The 17158-nt window shown below is 41.8% G+C and overlaps 1 protein-coding gene and 1 long non-coding RNA gene across 2 annotated transcripts in view; one reads left to right on the forward strand and one right to left on the reverse strand.

The window, feature by feature from the left end:
- Positions 1–17158, forward strand: part of LOC309626775 — a 296161-nt gene that overhangs the window by 206663 nt on the left and 72340 nt on the right. The gene's annotated exons all lie outside the window — the stretch shown is intronic.
- LOC309626776 (aromatase) overlaps positions 3151–17158 on the reverse strand; it is a 58763-nt gene continuing 44755 nt past the window's right edge. Inside the window, exons 8-9 of the mRNA XM_082387983.1 lie at positions 14939–15180; positions 3151–13716 (exon numbers count right to left, since the gene is read on the reverse strand). Of these exons, the coding sequence (XP_082244109.1) occupies positions 13468–13716; positions 14939–15180 (491 nt within the window). The 3' untranslated portion in view covers positions 3151–13467. The remainder of the gene's footprint in view (positions 13717–14938; positions 15181–17158) is intronic.

The raw sequence follows: 17158 nt of genomic DNA on the forward strand, positions 1-17158 counted from the left end.
TGGTTTTTCACTGGCATGTTTAGTTTCCATGTGTTTGTTCTTTTCCCATTTTTCTTTTTGTGATTTATTTCTAGTTTCAGACTATTGTGGTCAGAAAAGATGCTTGAAATAATTTTTATCCTTTAAATTTGTTGAGGCTTGTTTTATGATCTAGTATGTTGTCTATCCTAGGGAACGTTCCATGTGCACTTGAAAAGAATATGTATTTTTTTGGATGTAGTGTCCTAGATAACAATTCAATCCAACTGGTCTGTAGTGTCATTTAGGACCTCTGTTGCCTTATTAATATTCTGTCTGGATGATCTGTCCCTTGATGTCAATGGGTGTTAGTGTCTCCTACTATTATTGTATTCCTGTCAGTTTCTCCCATTGTCTCTGTTAGTATTTGTTTTACATATTTAGGTGCTCCTATACTGGGTGCATATATGTTAATGAGTGTAATATTCTCTACTTGTATTGATCCCTTTGTCATCACATAATGCCCTGCTTTCTCTTTCTTTATGGCCTTTGTTTTAAAGTCTATTTTGTCAGATATGAGTATTGCTTCCCCCTGCTTTCTTGTCATTTCCCTTTGAATGAAATATCTTTTTCTATCCCTTCACTTTCAGTCTGTGTGTGTCTTTCTCCCTCAAGTGAGTCTCTTGTAGGCAGCATATTATAGGTTCTTGGTGTGTTTTTTTTTAATCCAATCTGACACTTTAAGTCTTTTGACCAGAACATTTAGTCTATTGACCTTTAAAGTAATTATTGATAGGTATGTACTTTTAGCCATTTTAAATCTTGTTTTCCATTTGATTTTGTAGTTCTTCCTTGTTCATTTCTTTTTGTTATTCCTTTTGTGGTTTGATGATTTTCTTTTGTAGTATGCTTGAGTTCCCTTTTTTATTTTTGTGAGTCTGTTATATGTTTTTGATTTGTGGTTACCATGGAGTTCAAGTATGTTGACCCATAACTGTATCTGTTTGCTTTAAGCTGGTAGTCATTCAAGTTCAAACCCATTCTAAAAGAGGTACATTTTTATACTTCCCCTCCCATGTTTTGTGATATTCGTGTCCTATTTTACACATTTATGCTTATCCTTTTACTATTAATTGTAGTTATAATCGCTTTTACAATTTTTGTATTGTTCTTTAGTCTATGTATTGGCTTATTTAAGTGATCTTCAATCTTTTTATATGTTTACCTTTCCTATTGTGATTTTCCCTTTTCCATAGTTACTTGCTTCTTTTCTATTTGGAGAAGACCTTTAAATATTTCTTTTAGCATAGGTTTAATATTGCTGAATTGTTTCAGTGTTTACTTGTCTGAGAAATTCTTTATCTCTTTTTCTATTCTAGATGTTAATCTTACTGGGTAGTGTATTCTAGGTTCAGGTATTTCCCTTTCAGGAGTTTTGAATACATCATGCCACTCCCTTCTGGCCTGCAAAGTTTCTGGAGAGAAATCAGCTGATAGCCTTATGGAGGTTCCCTTGTACCTGGCTTTGTTTTTCTCTTGCTGCCTTTAGAATCCTCTCTTTAACTTTTGCCATTTTAATTATGATATGTCTTGGTGTGGATCTGTTTGAGTCCATCTTGTTTGGGACCCTCTGTTTTTCCTGTACCTGGATATCTGTTTCCTCCTTTAGGTTTGTGAAGTTTTCACCCATAATTTCTTCAAATACATTTTTGATCCCCTTTTCTCTGTCTTCTCCTTCTGGAACCCCTATTATGTGTAGGTCAGCATGCTTTGTATTATCTCTTAAATCTCTTACGTTGCTTCTGTGAATGAAAAAATGTTTTCTGCCATATCAGTAAACAAAGGATGTTGCAGCTATCAAGCTCCCCCACACCCCCACCCCTGACGGTGAGCCCTGAGGGAACTCAGGATGGAGACAAAAGGGATGCCCACTGCCAAGCCCTCAGCTACTGCAGCGACCCCCATCATTGCACCCTGAGGGGACTAAGGATTGGAAAGAACAAGATACTGGTCCTAGATAGCTAAGGAGCATATCAAAGAAATAGTTTCAATGAGCCCAGACTTTTGCATCTTCCCATACATAGAAAAGTCATGAGTTTATTAACTTAAGGTATCTGTTTTTTTTTAAATTAATACTAATCTTTTGAAGTTCCGACTACCTGGTCTTTATTTCAAGAACTCCTGTATATCCTGGCGCATCCCTTACTTCTTTGGAGCAGTCCCTTAGAGCTATCTGAGAGGCTGCATCCTGGGCCTAAGTCCTCAGTTTTGTCTGCCAAATAAAACACAAGTCTCAACTTTTAGGTTGTGCATCTTTTTTTCAGTTGACACTCATTTTCTTTTATCTGTCTTTCTGTCTGATGTTACATTTGTGTGATTTTCATTATCCTATCTTTCAGATCACTTGTTCGTTCTTCTGTGTCATTTAGTCTGCTATTCATTGCTCCTAGATTGATTTTTAATCTTGGCAATTGAATTGCCTAATTTTGATTGGTTCATCTTTATAGTTTTTAGTTCCTTGTTACAGTGATCTACTTTTCTATTGATAATCTTTCTTAATTACTTTAGCAATTTAATTACCTCTTTTTTGAACTCAGGGTCTAGTAGAATGGTGAGATCTGATTATTTGTTCTTCCAGGTGATTTCTCTTTTTCTTTTAATTGGGAGTAGTTCTTCTGTCTTTTCATTTTACTTAACTTTCTCTGTTTCTGTGAATTTAGGAGAAACAGTTATCTATTGTGGTCTTGAAGTGGTGTTTTTATGTGGGAGGATACCTGGGTAGACTGCGTGTATCTGATATTTTTGGTGTGAGGGCTGTTTTTGGTGCAGATGCCAGCCATGTCTTTCCTCAGAGTGTGCTGGCTGTTATCCCTTTGATAGGGTATGTGGTTGATATTGTAGTATCGAGAGGCTGTACGGGATGTGAGTTGGGTATTCCTCTTTGCTCCATGGTTGTCACCACCATGTCAGGGGCAGGGTCTGCTCAATAGTTGTTGGAGTAGAAGCCCTGAGGGTTGGGTTTGATCAGGCTCCATTGCCCTTGCGTGCTCCATTTGCCCTGCCCCAAAGGAGATGATTGCTGAAGCAAGTGAGGCCCACGTGGTCACAGAGGACTTACGTGCCACCTGTGTAGGCTTCTGTGGTTCCACTCAGAAGCTGCCCAAGGTCATGCCCCTTTTTGTTATGTTCATCCCAGATCTAGTACAAGGCTGTGGTGTGGAGTAAGCTGGGGTGGGGGGGGTCAGGGCATTGTGGCTGCAGGAATTGAGATGGCTGCGCTGCCACTTGAGATCTGGGTTGCCTCTGTGGAAGACTTCTCCCATGACCTGTCTGCTCCAGATCTAACACTAAGCCATGTTGTGGAGTGGACAGGCACTCTGCCTGGAAAATAACCACTGCATACTCCTTCCCAGTGCCTGTCTGCTGGAGATTTAGCACTCAGCTGCTGCACATTGTTGTAGTGCTACTCCGTGTGCACTGATGCTGTCCACTGCATACCCACCCACTGCCCCATACATGTGCTGACAGTGGGCTTTGCAGCTCCACCCGGATCACACCCTAGGCCCTCCAGGCTGTCTCTGCATAGCTGAACCTAATCTTTGCTCAAATCTCACATCAGGTTGTGGTGTGGAGTGAGTAGGGGCCAGGGCTTTTGCCTCTTCAGATTGGGAAGTACAGTGAGGCTGCAGCCGCCAGTGCAAGGCTCTCTCTACCCTGACTGTTAGCAAGCCAGCATGTGCACACTCATCTTGAGTAGAATCTAGGCTTCTCCAGCCTTTCTATCTGTCTCAGTGGATTTCCCAGCAGGCAAGCGGGCTTGTCTCCTCCATGCGGGATCCCAGAACTCAGATGCCCAGATTGTGGCTCAACCTGCTCACTCCCCTGGGTGCCAGTCCACCTGTGTGGACCTTCTGTTCCTTACAGATCCCTCCCAGGAGCACAAGTCCCAATCCAAAGCCTTTTTTTTTCCATCCTACTCGGTCACACGGAGATCTTTCTTACAGCTTTGGTTGATAGGAGTGCTTCTGCCAGGTTCCAGTTAGTCTTCCATGAGAATTGTTCTACATGTAGGTGTGTTTTTGATATGTTTGTCGGGGGAGGTGAGCTCTACATCCTCCTACTCTGCCATCTTGATAATGCCCAATGGTAATTTTTTGGTGAAGAGGAGAGCTTTTTGCTGATTGAAGGTTTAGGGAATTGGACACTATAACAAAAGGCAAAAGGAGCCGAGTTTCTGTAGGCTCTGGAAGAGAATACTAAGTACAGACCTCAGTTGTGACAGTAAAATGAGCACTTGACTTGGGGTTAGAAGATCTGGATTCGAGTCCTTCTCATTGGGTCCCCTGGTTTCCACTCTTTTTTTTCATTCTTTTTTAAATGTTTTAAACTTTTTATATAATTTTTAGAGGTTAATTTCTATTTGTAGTTATTACAAAATATTGGCTATATTCTCCGTGTTGTACAGTACATCCTTGAGCCTATCTTATACCCAATAGTTTGCACCTCCCACTGCCCCCATCCCTCCACACTGGTAACCACTAGTTTGTTCTCTATATCTGTATGTTTCTTTTTGTTGTATTCACTAGTTTGTTGTATTTTTTAGATCTCACATATAAGTGATATACAGTATTTGTCTTTCTCTGTCTGACTTATTTCACTTAGCATAATGCCCTCCAAGTCCATCCATGTTGCTGCAAGTGGCAAAATTTCATCCTTTATTTATGGCTGAGTAGTATTCTGTTGTATATACACGTACCACATCTTCTTTATCCATTCATCTGTTGATGGACACTTAGGTTGCTTCCATATCTTGGCAATTGTAAATAATGCTGCTATGAACATTGTGGTGGGGGGGTGTATGTATCTTTTTGACTTAATGTTTTGGGGGATTTTTGGATATATACCCAGGAGTCAAATTGCTGGGTCCCTGGCTTCCACTCTTATCCCCCAGAAACCATTCTCCACACAGCAGCCAGAGTGATTATTTCAAAAAGTAAATTAGATCAACTTATCTTCCTGCCTAAACCCTCTGTTGACTTCCTATTGCACCTAAATTGCACATACTTCATTAGTAAGTATTTGGTAACTGGTTTTCTTAGAAGGGGGTTTTGGGAGGAAAGATAAGAGCCTTGATTTGTAGCATTTGCCAATTTCCATGGTGTAAATACTCCCATTATGGCCAATATAAAGATACCAACTTGATGGTTAATAGCTCACAAAATTCCTGAAACCAGAACAATTCACTTTTATGAGCTGAAATGAGCTGGACTCAACATACCCCCTGCTTAAAACCCAGCTTCTTACTGTGGCCCTTGTGGCCCAGCATGGTCTGCTGTCTTAGCTCAATGTGCCACAACCAAATACTACAGCCTGGGTAGCTTAAAAATCAGAAATTAATTTTATTATGGTTATGGAGACTCAAAGTCCCACATCAGTGTCTGGTCAATTCAGTTCTTGGTGAGGAACCCCTTTGTGGCTTGCAGACAGCTGCCTTCTCACTGTGTCCTCACGTGGTGGAACGAGCTCTCTGGTATCTCTTCTTATAATGACAGTTATGACCTCACTTAACCTTAATTACTTTGGTAAATATCCTATTGTCACATATAGTCACATTGGTGTTTAGGGCTTCAACACATGAGTTTTGGAGGGACACAATCCCATCCATAACATCTTCATTCCTCATCATTTTCACCTTGTTTCATGCTCCTCTCTGATCATGATAGTGCAGTCATACCACCTGTGAGCCCTCAACTACTCTAAGCTTGATCCCACCCAAGGCCTTCTTACTTGCTGTTCCCTCTATCTAGAACTTTCTTCTCCTGAGCTTGACTGATTACTCTTGTCAATCTGATCTTAACTTAAATATCTCAGATGATTTACCTGACCATCTAACACCAAAATAGAGCCCCCAAACCCATTATATCTCATCACCTGGTTTATTTCCTTCTCAGCTCTTACCACTATCTGAAATGGTCTTACTCATTATCTGTTAACTTATTTTCTGTTCAACATATAGGTAAAAGGAAATAGGCACTTAGAACAGGACCTGGCTACCTAGCGGGTGCTCAGTATAAGTTTGTCAAAGAAAGAAATGAGTAATAGGGCAAGAATAAATTATTTTTGTTGCAAGATGGTAGTTACTTAAGCATTAGGAAAAACTTAATTCAGTTCTGGACATCTATAAAATTGGTTTCAGCGGTTTTGTTTTTAGTTGAAATAGTTTAATTTTTATGTGGAAATGAGTGTAGATAGACCTCTTAGGACAAGATTAGGACCCGTCTTTTCTTCAAAATGAACTATCTGAAAGACCACTGAGCCAGGAAGAGAAGTGGAGGAAGAAGAAGGAAAGATGCACCGGGCCCTCCATTTTCCTAAGGGCCGTGGGAAGAGGACCAAAGGAAGAGCAAAGAAGGAACATGGACACTCTCTGAGACCCTTCGCTGCCCCTTCCATGTGCGGTTCTATCCAGTACTCCAGTCTCTGTCTAATCAAAGGATCCTGGGGGGCATATGTTATACTCACTTTTACAAATGGGTCAAACTAGGCTCTGGGAAGTTAAGCCACTTGCCCCACAACACACAGCTGATAAATAGCAGAGCTAGGATTTTAGACTAGGTTCATCTAGGTTCAGCCTTTGCCTGACTGTGCATGTCCAGTGGAGGGAGCAGGCTGGCAGTAAAGGGAGTGGGCTCTTTTTCAGGGAAAACTCCCCTGAGCAAAGAAACCACAGAAGTGATGATGGAAGATGCCTGAGAGAAGATTTTTGTTGTGGGATCCTTTTTCTTAATATATTGGGAGGCATGAAGGGACATACCTGCATTGTCTGACTCCTTGTAAGAGTTTGCTGTGAGCATCAGAAGGGTGGAGAAAGCACATGGAATTGATCCCTATATCAGGAAGAAAGTCCAGATTCCCAGGAGAGTTTTGTAGCACTTTCTCTGAGAAGGACAAGATGCCCTTTGGTAGCTTCTGTGAGCATCACAAGTGCTATGGCTCTTTGGAATCATGCAGTGTGGTATTCACAGCCTTGGGGCAAGTGGCTGCTTGGCTTGGGGCTTCAGTGGACTGTTCGTGCAACAGAACTGAGTACAAGGGAGGACAGGGTGCATTTCCTTCCAAGGCCTTCCCCTCAGGGTCCGAGGGGAGTTACAGCCATGCACGGAACTGAAGACCTGACCAAACAGGAATGAAGACTCTATAAGCACAGGTGCAGAGTATGCTGAGTGAGGTCTTGGGTGTGAAGTAGGAATATAAAAACCTTACCTGATCAGTGCTTCTGGAACTTTAACTTGCAACCAAAGTGCTTGGGGATCATGTTGCAATGCAGATTCAGGCTCGGCAGGTCTGGGTTGGGCCTGAGAATCTTCATCCTAACAGGCTCCCAGGTGCTGCTACTGCTTCTCTATGAACCTCACTACTATACTCTTTGCTCACCTTGGACCACCTAGGTCTGCATCAACATGACCTGGGAGCCTGTTAGAGATGCAGAATCTCAGGCTCCACCCACATCTACTGAGGCAGGATCCCACACGTACTTAGTAACAAAATCCCCAGGTGACTCAGATGTTCAAGTTTAGGAAACATTTCTCTAGGAACTGAGAAGTGCCAGTCATGTGCTGGGGAGTGGGGCATAGTGGGTTGAAAAATGACACCCAAAATATGTTCACATCCAAATCTCTGGAACCTGTGAATCTGACCTTATTTGGAAAAAGAGTTTTTTCATATGTGATTAAGTTAAGGATCTTGAGATGAGATCATCTTGGATTACCTTGGTTAACCCATATTTACAGATAGGTCTACTGAGGTTCATATTGCTGAGAAGACACCCAAATAATTTTCAGAATATGCACAGCTATGAAGGGAAGTTTGGCCAGGTGATATCAAACAGCTGCTGGATTTGGAGCTGGAATCCCTGGGGGGCAATCCTAGATGTGGCACTTATGGTGTGACATTGGACAAACCATGCAACCTCCATGTGGTTCAGTTTCCTCATCAGAAAAATGGCGACTTCTCTGCCTTCCTTACTTAGTGTTTGGGTGAATGGGTGCATAGGGGTACAAATGAAATGATGGATGTGAAAGGGATTAATGTTAGAGACCGTAAATGTCATGGTCCATGGTAAGGCCTTGGAGATGGAGAGCTATTAGTTGTGGCACATTAACCATTTATAACAATTCTTTCCCCTTCACACTTGCCTCAAGGACAACACACAAAGAAATATCACCCACACCTGCATCATCATGGGCAGGGATTTCTCCAAAGTGACAGTTGATTTCTATTTGCCTGTTTTTGGTTGTTTCTAGAGCACTATGAGTAGTAAAAGCAGCAAGCTGTGTTTGGGGAAGGTGGTAAGCTTGCCTGAGGGAAAGTGTTGGTGTCTAGGGAAAGTGTTAATTTCCACTGGGAAGGGAGGTACTAGTGAGCCTGATCCAGCTCATGGATGACTTCGGTTTGTCTGACACTGAATTTTAGAACACTGAACCTACATTCAATGCCTACAGGTGAGACGTGCTCCTTTTCTTCCGCAAGCTCTCCTTACAGTTGGCCTGATCATAGGTGTCTCACTCCTCTAGACATTCTGATTGTGGAACCCTTACTAGCTAGCCACCACTCCATAGGTAGGACCAGCTTCATGTGTAGGTAAAGTAGGTGCTATTATTTTAGGGGTATCTGGAAGGCAGCACCTCCTTTCTTCCCTCCTTTACTTCCACGAACCCTGCTTGCTGATGCTTATAATTCTTTTAGACAATTCCTTAGAAAAACAAAAACCTATGTTGGAAGGGAGGAAAACATTTTGAATATTAGCTATGCTTTATAACATGGGTAGATAAGTTTAACAGATCAAGAAAAAAATCGGGGGGGGGGCAGGTTTTGATAAGAGAACTTGAGACACTGAGCCTGTGTGTTGGGGTTTGTGTGGGTAGGTTTGAGAAACTCTATGAAGCAGGTAGCAAAGGAATATAAATGGATGGAAGGGCAGAATTTATGTGTAAAATGGGGATGTACCTGCCTCACAGTATTGTTGGGAGAATTAAATGAAATGATTGTGTAAAGGACTTAATATAATAAGAAAGTAAGTACAGTTACTATTGTTTTTCTTGGTCTGAAAGAATGAACACCTATCACAATAAACTGGAATGGGAAAGAGGCAGAAGAGTGAAGAGTTCTCAGCTCCTCATCCATCCAAGCTGCACTAGGCTAAAAGAGGAAGCCTCCGTGCCTGTGTCTGGCTGGGTCTCCTCCATGCCAAACACCTGGCCATTTGGAAATAACCAGATGAGTGACTGTTTCATTCATAGCTGACATCCTTGCCAAAAGAAGAGATTGCCTAACAGCTGTCTCCATCATAATGGGCTTCTTAGCACTTGTCAGTTTGGCCTAAATGGAGAGAATTTTATGGCCATCATGAGGTCTGGTTTGCCTCCTGTGTGTTTATAGTAAATTACTACTTTTTTCTCCACTGTCTATTTTTTTCATGCAGTACCACATCTGAAATGAATTGAAATTGTGCAAAACTAGAAGTGTTCCTAGTGGTTAGATCATAACTTAATGGAATCTGATAATTTCCAGTTGAGGCAGCTGATGGAATCCACACGTTAATACTACCACCTTATACTAAGTGAAGTTTTACAGCACTTTCCCTTGCACTACCTCTTTTGAGAAAGAGCCTCCAAACATGCATGGAAGTGGGTAAGGCAGGTAGAAACATCCAGATTTTCTGGATGAAGAAAGTAAAGTATTTCCTGACTTAGATTCCTTGGGTAATGAGGCAGGGAATGAGCAAGGCTTGAAAGGGGTTTACCCAACACCACATGGGGGAGAGCCAGGAACCTGGGACTAGACTCCTCAGCCTTCCAGCAGTGAGTCCTGCTGCAAAGAGGTGGCATGATGGAGGGGCCAAGACTTTGGGATGAGAAATGGACTAGAATCCAGCTCCTTTACTGGCTGGGTCCTTGAGGGCAAGTCTCCCCAAATCCCTGGACCTCTGTCTTGTTATCAATAACGTGGGGCTTCCCGAGGCGATCATACTAATGTGAGAGTTGTCATGAAGCTTAAAATGAGATCGTAATGTTGAAGCATCTGATGACACATCTTCTGCCCCCTCCACTGCACGAAAAGAGGTTTCAGGGTGTCATGATCAGCCTAATTACTGAGCATCATCATTATCAGGCCCAAGGCTTACTGAGAGGTTGCCCTATACCATACACTGTGCTGAGAGCTTCACATAAATTATCCCGTGTAATCGCCACATCAACCTTATGAGGAATTTATTATCCTCACTGGATTGATGAGAAAACTAAGGTATGGGAAGATTAAACAGTTTGACCAAAGCATGCATTTAAGAAAAGGCTGAGCCCAGATTCAAGTCTTCACCACCTCCTTATTTACAGAGTCGTTGAGCTGAAAGGAACTTTAAAAATCACCTGGGCCACAGGCTCAACTTCCATGTCTCATAACTTAAGAACTTTGTTACAAGAAGTGTTTTATTAATAAATTAAAATACTAAGGTTTGTGAAACATTTGCTTTGGGTTATAATTAGAGTAGATTTAAGGTTATTTTTGCAGTAATTCTTATACTTATATTCTTATAATAATTTTGACTTGTACTTTGAAATGCTTTCTTGGTGGAAGAGAAAGAGGCAGGTATACCTAATGGGCGGGGCTTGATGACCAGGTTGCCTTATCTAAATGTACTCCTTTTGTCTGTTGACCTGGTGGAAACAGGGTATGGCAGCGACTCCCTAAATGTAGGCCAAAACCTGCTAAAAGCTGCAGTAAGGGAATGAGTGAGATCTTGTTTGAGTTGAGCCATGGAGCGTTCAGCTCTTGTTGCTTTTTGAGCTAAGTCCAACTGAAAGTACTGCAAATTACATTCAACTCCTTACTTTGACAAAGTTTAATTTAGCAAGTCTTTTTGCAAATACAGGTGAGAGATTAAGTCCCAGAGACCAACTAATACAGGAGATTGAGGAGGGCCCAGCTAGCATTCTTTCCAGTGGGTCAGTGCCACACACTTCTATGGAATATTAGCACCATGAATGGTGAGGGGTGCTGCTTAGAAATAAAAAGTGACAACTTCCAACTGGCATTTCCCATTATGTGGGATCTTTCTGAATGAGATGATTTTCCACTTGTGGGAGGGAGGAGTAAGATGTCAATGAAGGCAGAAGGGGGTTTCTAGAACACCCAAAGACAGAAGACTACAATTGTTCTCACAATTTGAAAATGATAGAGCCCTCATATGCATTCATTTCACTAATAATTTATACATCCTAGCTCTTTGAGAGCTGGTGAAAACAGAATCCACAGCACATTCAGAGTGACAATTAAGTATTTAACAATGAGGCACAATTCTGAAGAGAAAACAGAATTTTCAGATGTATGTTCATCAGCCCACTGAAAAGTCAATGATATTCCAAATTCCTTAAGCCTGTACAAACATATGAGGTTTGTCAATACAGGACAAACAGAGTGACAAGTTGAACAATTACTCAGATAATTTGTTTCTGGGAGAGTTTGCTTAGATCATGCAAACTAGTACTTTCCATCTCCCCTTCCCCCCTCACCCCCGTTTTCCCCTAGCATATTTTGGTATCTGCATTTATCTATATACAACTATATCCACCTTCCATTTCACTTTGACTGTATAGACAGACTATGGCTTTGGCTACATATATGCGCATTAAATACAGTAGATGTTCAAGGGAATTAGATGGATGAAGTACACTGATCCAAAGTCTGTTTTTCTCTACTGTGCAGCTCCAACCAAGGACAAAGTAAACTGTTTGTTAATAATCACCAAGTGAATTAATGAGGACACACTATGTCTAAAATCCTTGCTTTTCTTTCAGGGATCTGAATTGTTTGGATACTCATCTAGACCTGACTACAGACATATCCAGATACACAGATATATTTCCACATATGTTTACATCATATAGATGATCCAGATAATTCCAATTTCAAATATTTGCTTCTTTACTAATGCCCATCCTTGAATTCTTAGGATACCTGCTTCCCCTTTACTTAGTTTCTGAGTCAGTTAGAATATCTCTGAGCCAGAGTGTCAATTCAGTGTTGATCTTGAAAGTAAATATGGGGAGAAAGAATGGAGGATGGGCGTGGATTCCAAAAGAAAGAAAAGACCTCCCACTCTCAGGAGTTTACACTCTCATTTTATACTCAGCTGTTGCCCTATTGCAAAGCAGCAGGATAAGAATATTCAGGTTGACTCAATGGAAAACATTTACATATTTGTAAATGAGTTTAGTTTTTTAGTTTTTAAGTGACATTCAGCAGATACACTCTTATAGCGATATCAGTATAACACAAGGAAAGTAGTATTTGGAAATTTCACTCATCTACTTGATTCGCCCTGGAGAGAAAATTCCAAGGTGTGCATTTTTCCAAGGCTATATAGTGATCCAATAAACTAGATAAAAGTTAGATCTCTAAGGTAACTGTTAAATCTGAGGTAGGATAAAATGTGATTGCAGGGGTTCTACCCTAGCCATGTTCTCTACTGATCTGTTGCTCTTGGCTTTTGGTGTCATAGAAAGAAAGAGAGGGGGAGAAATGTTGAGGGAGAAGGATTATGGTATATGAGGAGCACTCCTTAGAAGTTTGAACTCACTGGGTTGTAGAATTAGATATAGATTCAGAGACTTCCCCTCCCCCAAATCACTGAAGCTGTGGTAAGAATTAGTAGATGCCATTACCTGAAGTTATTTCTTGGTGACTGTACTCCTGGAGCTAAGCAACAATGCAAACATGAAAAAAGGAATTTTATTTTAATTTGAAATGCATTGTGTGAATTTTTTTCCCTACAGCAGATAAATGCTACTAATTATATATTTTACTCAGGCTATTAATAAGTTGCTTTATATTACCTGACTCTACACCTATTGTATCAGAGGTAAGTGGCTGAGAAATAAATTGAGAGACTGGGAAAGGGTAGTCTTCAATTTAAGTTTTGCCACAGACAAATCACATGTGGATAAACAAGAGTTAATTGAATATAATTCATAGGAAAAGTCAAATGCTAAATTTGTAAGCATTTCTCCAAGGGTATGGATACTGTAGTCCCCAACCCCCTGAAAACCAAATGAAAGCCCCTTTTGAACCTAGGTACCCAGATGTTGGCCTGGCCTTTGTAATCACATTGATTGCTTCTGCCCCAGTCATTACAAAGCTCCCATCTCAGGGCAAGACAGTGAGGAGTTGGGCATGAGTCTTGCTGATGGCTTGTTTTTTCCAAAGCATGTCTTGTGGAATTGGGCCTTTAGGGCTGCAGTTTCCTGCACAAGTCTTGGCCTCCGTATTTTCTCCTGCAGTCTGGTTTCTGGTTTGGATGCGCCCAGATGACCGGTGACACCCCACAGGAAGTAAGTGTATAAAAGTCCAGAGGCCACGGTTGTTCATGGGAGGAGGACCACCTGGCAAAGGTGGGTGGTTTCCACGTGGAATACTGTTGAGAAGTGCTCTAGGGCAGGGACTGACCAAACTTTTTTAGTGGCCGAGGCACTTGTCTGAATTTCTTGGGATGAAAATCATTCCCAGCAGGTCGCTGGTCTCATCTGGGTGCAAGGATAAGTCATTTTTCTTCTGCATCTTTTCAACACATCGACCTTGCAATGTCTGCACGTGGAAGCGTCTCAGAAGCGTGACCAGGGTGACCTTCATCATCACCATGGCAATGTATTTTCCCGCACAGGCCCGGGGCCCAAAGCCAAATGGCTGAAAGTACCTGTAAGGAACCTAGGAAAATGATCAGACAATTAGCCAGAGAAGTAAAGGCTAGAGTCATGCATATCTGTTTGATTCATCCTGAAAACACTGTGAGTCAGAATGCTCGGTTTCGGTGACTTGGCCATACTGCTCCTTCACGGAGAGGAATGACTGTAACTCAGATAAGCCTCTTTCTCCCTCCAGTTTGATTCACCCTTTGTGATACAGACACAACTTCAAACAATCCCCAGTGTTACTTTTCATGTAAATACTCAACTAGCTCTGTGGGAAGGCCATGGCTTTACTGCTGTTCTGCCAGTCATTGAGGCAAAGATTGTTTTTGTGCCAGGCCATATAACATGATGACAAGGACAAATTTAGGCAAAAATGTGGATTCCCTGTCTATTAGTGCTAAGGATCTAAATATTTTTAGTTATACAAATATTTAATGGGACACCTCTGCCTGTCTTGTCCCCATTTGGGCTCACATAGTGCCTGACACTTAATACACGCTCAGTAAGTTATTTTTGACCAATTGCCAACATGGCGTGGGTTGCTTATATAGAAATGGAATGAATTAGACAACTGGTTTAACTGAGATCATATTTCCGTATGCAAATGGAAAAAGGGGGCACAGAGGGAACTATCTGGATAATTCAGGTTAAAAAAATCATTGCCTAGAATTGACATAATGGAGGCAGAATCTCCAGTACACCTCAATTACAGAAAAAGAACAAGCTGAGGCTCTTCTAATTACAAAGTCTTATATAGAATGAGGCCTAGTGCTTGTGGAGCCATTTGGGAGACCAACGGCCCACTGCAAAAACCAAATCTTTTCTTCTCATTTGATTTCCATCTGAAGCAGAAGTGGATTTCCTTGACTTAGATGATGCTACGGCTGAATCTACATGGTGACAAGGTGATAAGTTTAAATGGAAACGTTAAGTTTAAATGGGTTGGTTAAAGAAAATTTGCCTCATTTTAAGCAAATTAAGGGCCTGAATTATTCATCTTTTGACCTATTGTGTGGCCTCCATGAAGACATTTCTGAGAGCTGGAGAGCCAGCCTCCTTGGCTAGAGGACAGACATGGTGGCCATGTTCCAAGCTAGGAGAAATGTGTTTTCCTAGTGAGGTGTGAAGAGAATGAGTAAATAGAATGAAATGTACACAGTGCAAAGACAGAAACAGAGAGGATTTAACAGTTGACATTTTCAAGAGTGGCGCACTCAGTTTTAAGGAAGGGCTCTTACATTCTTGGCAAAGTTTTCAAGAGTAAATTCATTGGGCTTGGGGAAAAACTCGAGTCTATGCATTCTTCCAATATTCAGGATAATGTTAGTCCCCTTTTTCACTGGGTAGCCATCGATGACATCATCCTCTAAGGCTTTGCGCATGACCAGGTCCACAACAGGCTGGTACCGCATGCTCTCATAAATAAAGTTTTCTACCACTTTTAGTTTTTGCATATCATCAATCCTTATGTCTCTTTCACCTGTAGAAGAAGATAAAATAGTCAAAGCTCATGTTAGTTTCAATATACGATCAGTGTTAAAAATACTATACTTTCCATAGAACAGTTTGCTCTTGGTTGAAAAAAAATTTATATCTATAATTCTAATATAAACCAGCAACCTGCGTAAAATACGTTATGCTTGGTCCACAGAGTATCTTATGAAAATTCAGATTTGAAGTCAATTATCTTAACACCTCGGCTTTTCATATTAAACTCTAAATTTCTAGAAAAATTAGAAAGGTAAAATGGGACCCACATTCCCACATGGCTCTGCAGTATCATGTAGACCTACCCAAACTGCTTCAAACATTTATTTATCTGCCACCTCTGTGGTTCTTGAGTTTTGTCCCCCACTCTAAATTCTAGAAGACATTCATTCCTTCTCTAGTCAAAGTGAGATGGTGAGTTTAATCAGGTTCAAAGAAATTTTCTCTTCTGGTATCCTGTGCAGTCATTTGTCAGAAAATATCACTGATAGTCTCTCCTCCTCATCTCATCAAGAACAACCTGGTGTGGTAGTGTGGCGAGAACCCCCTCTCCCCACCACAACAAAAGGGGTGCCTCAGATCAGCCCTGGTTGAACTGGGGATTGACGGATCCCCCCGATGTCTCAGCTTGGCCTCACACTTGTCAGAGAGATTCAGATTGGCCAACTCTCAGAATTGGCAAAACTTCAAAGCATCCTCAAATGGGGTACCACTTCTGCAGAATCAAAATCAACCCAGGGTCCTGAGGCAGCTCTGTCTCCTGTACAACTATGTTATTCAGGAGTGGTCTCACTTAGTCAGAGAACTTTAACCACCCAGCCCCTCACATACTGCTCTCTGTACACTTAAGAGTTTAATGGGGTGTGTTTATCTGGGGTGGGGAGGTAGAGGGCAGATGATGGAGTAGGTAACCAAAGGTGTACCCTTGGAATTAATTACCAGGCATGCGGGTCTAGAGGGAACACGTACACATGTGCTAGTGGTTGTTTGGGCTTTCCATCTGTGCAGAGGTCTGTTGAAGCATCAAGGGAACATCATGGGGCGCAAGCACTTTTCACCTCTCAAGGAAATTGTATTAAAGGTTAATGATCTCAAGAGCAATTTCCCCTGTGTTGCCTGTACCCCCATCATTCTGTGACTCTCTCTCTCACTCCACTGAGCTTGTTTCTTGAATTCTCTTTTTCTCACGAGACTGAGAGCCCCAGGACTGCAGGGATGGCACTGGCTTGTTCACCGTGGTGCCCTTGCACCTGGCACAGAACCCATAACCTGAAAAGGGTGCTTGAGAAAACATTCCAAAATTTGAAACCCAGATGTCATTCTGGCTCCTCGCTATCTACCTTCCCAGGCAGTGACCCTCCTATGGCAACGCGTCTGCAGAACGCTTTCACATATTTAATCCGTGTATGAAATTTCCCCTTGTCATCTATTTCAAGCAGCACTCAAATGGTTTTAAAGATAAATAAGATTAAAAGTTTTTAATAATATGATGCCTTTCTACAACAAAATAGGTTGTTTCACAGGGATTCTGTAAAGTCAAGAAAGAAAAATCTATATCATTACTGATACCTCTTCGCATATGTCTGAAATGTGTTCCTAAAGAGATTACTTATGTGAAGCACATTGCAAATAATGCATTCTGTTTTCTCCAGAAAGCAATTCTGACTTCTTCTGAACGTGGCAGTGTCTCCAGGGAAGGGTGGGGATATCAGAAGCAGTGGCAGAGTGATGCTGAAGCAGAGGCAGAGGAGGGAGGGGGCGGAGTTGGGAAGAGCTGAGCAGGGACCTGGAGGCTCTCCTGCAGAGGAGGAGGAGAGGGTGGGGGAGGGAAACTGCTCGCTCCCCTGCCTCTGCTATCATCACCCTTTCCTCCTCCCTCTGCCACCACCTGGAAGAACGGGCTGCTTGAAACCCAGAAACACTGCAATAAATGATAGCCATTTCCCTGGGTGGACCCTCAAAAGCCTTTG

This window comes from Balaenoptera borealis (genome assembly GCF_965194805.1).
Source record: "Balaenoptera borealis genome assembly, chromosome: 3".
NCBI lineage: Eukaryota > Metazoa > Chordata > Mammalia > Artiodactyla > Balaenopteridae > Balaenoptera > Balaenoptera borealis.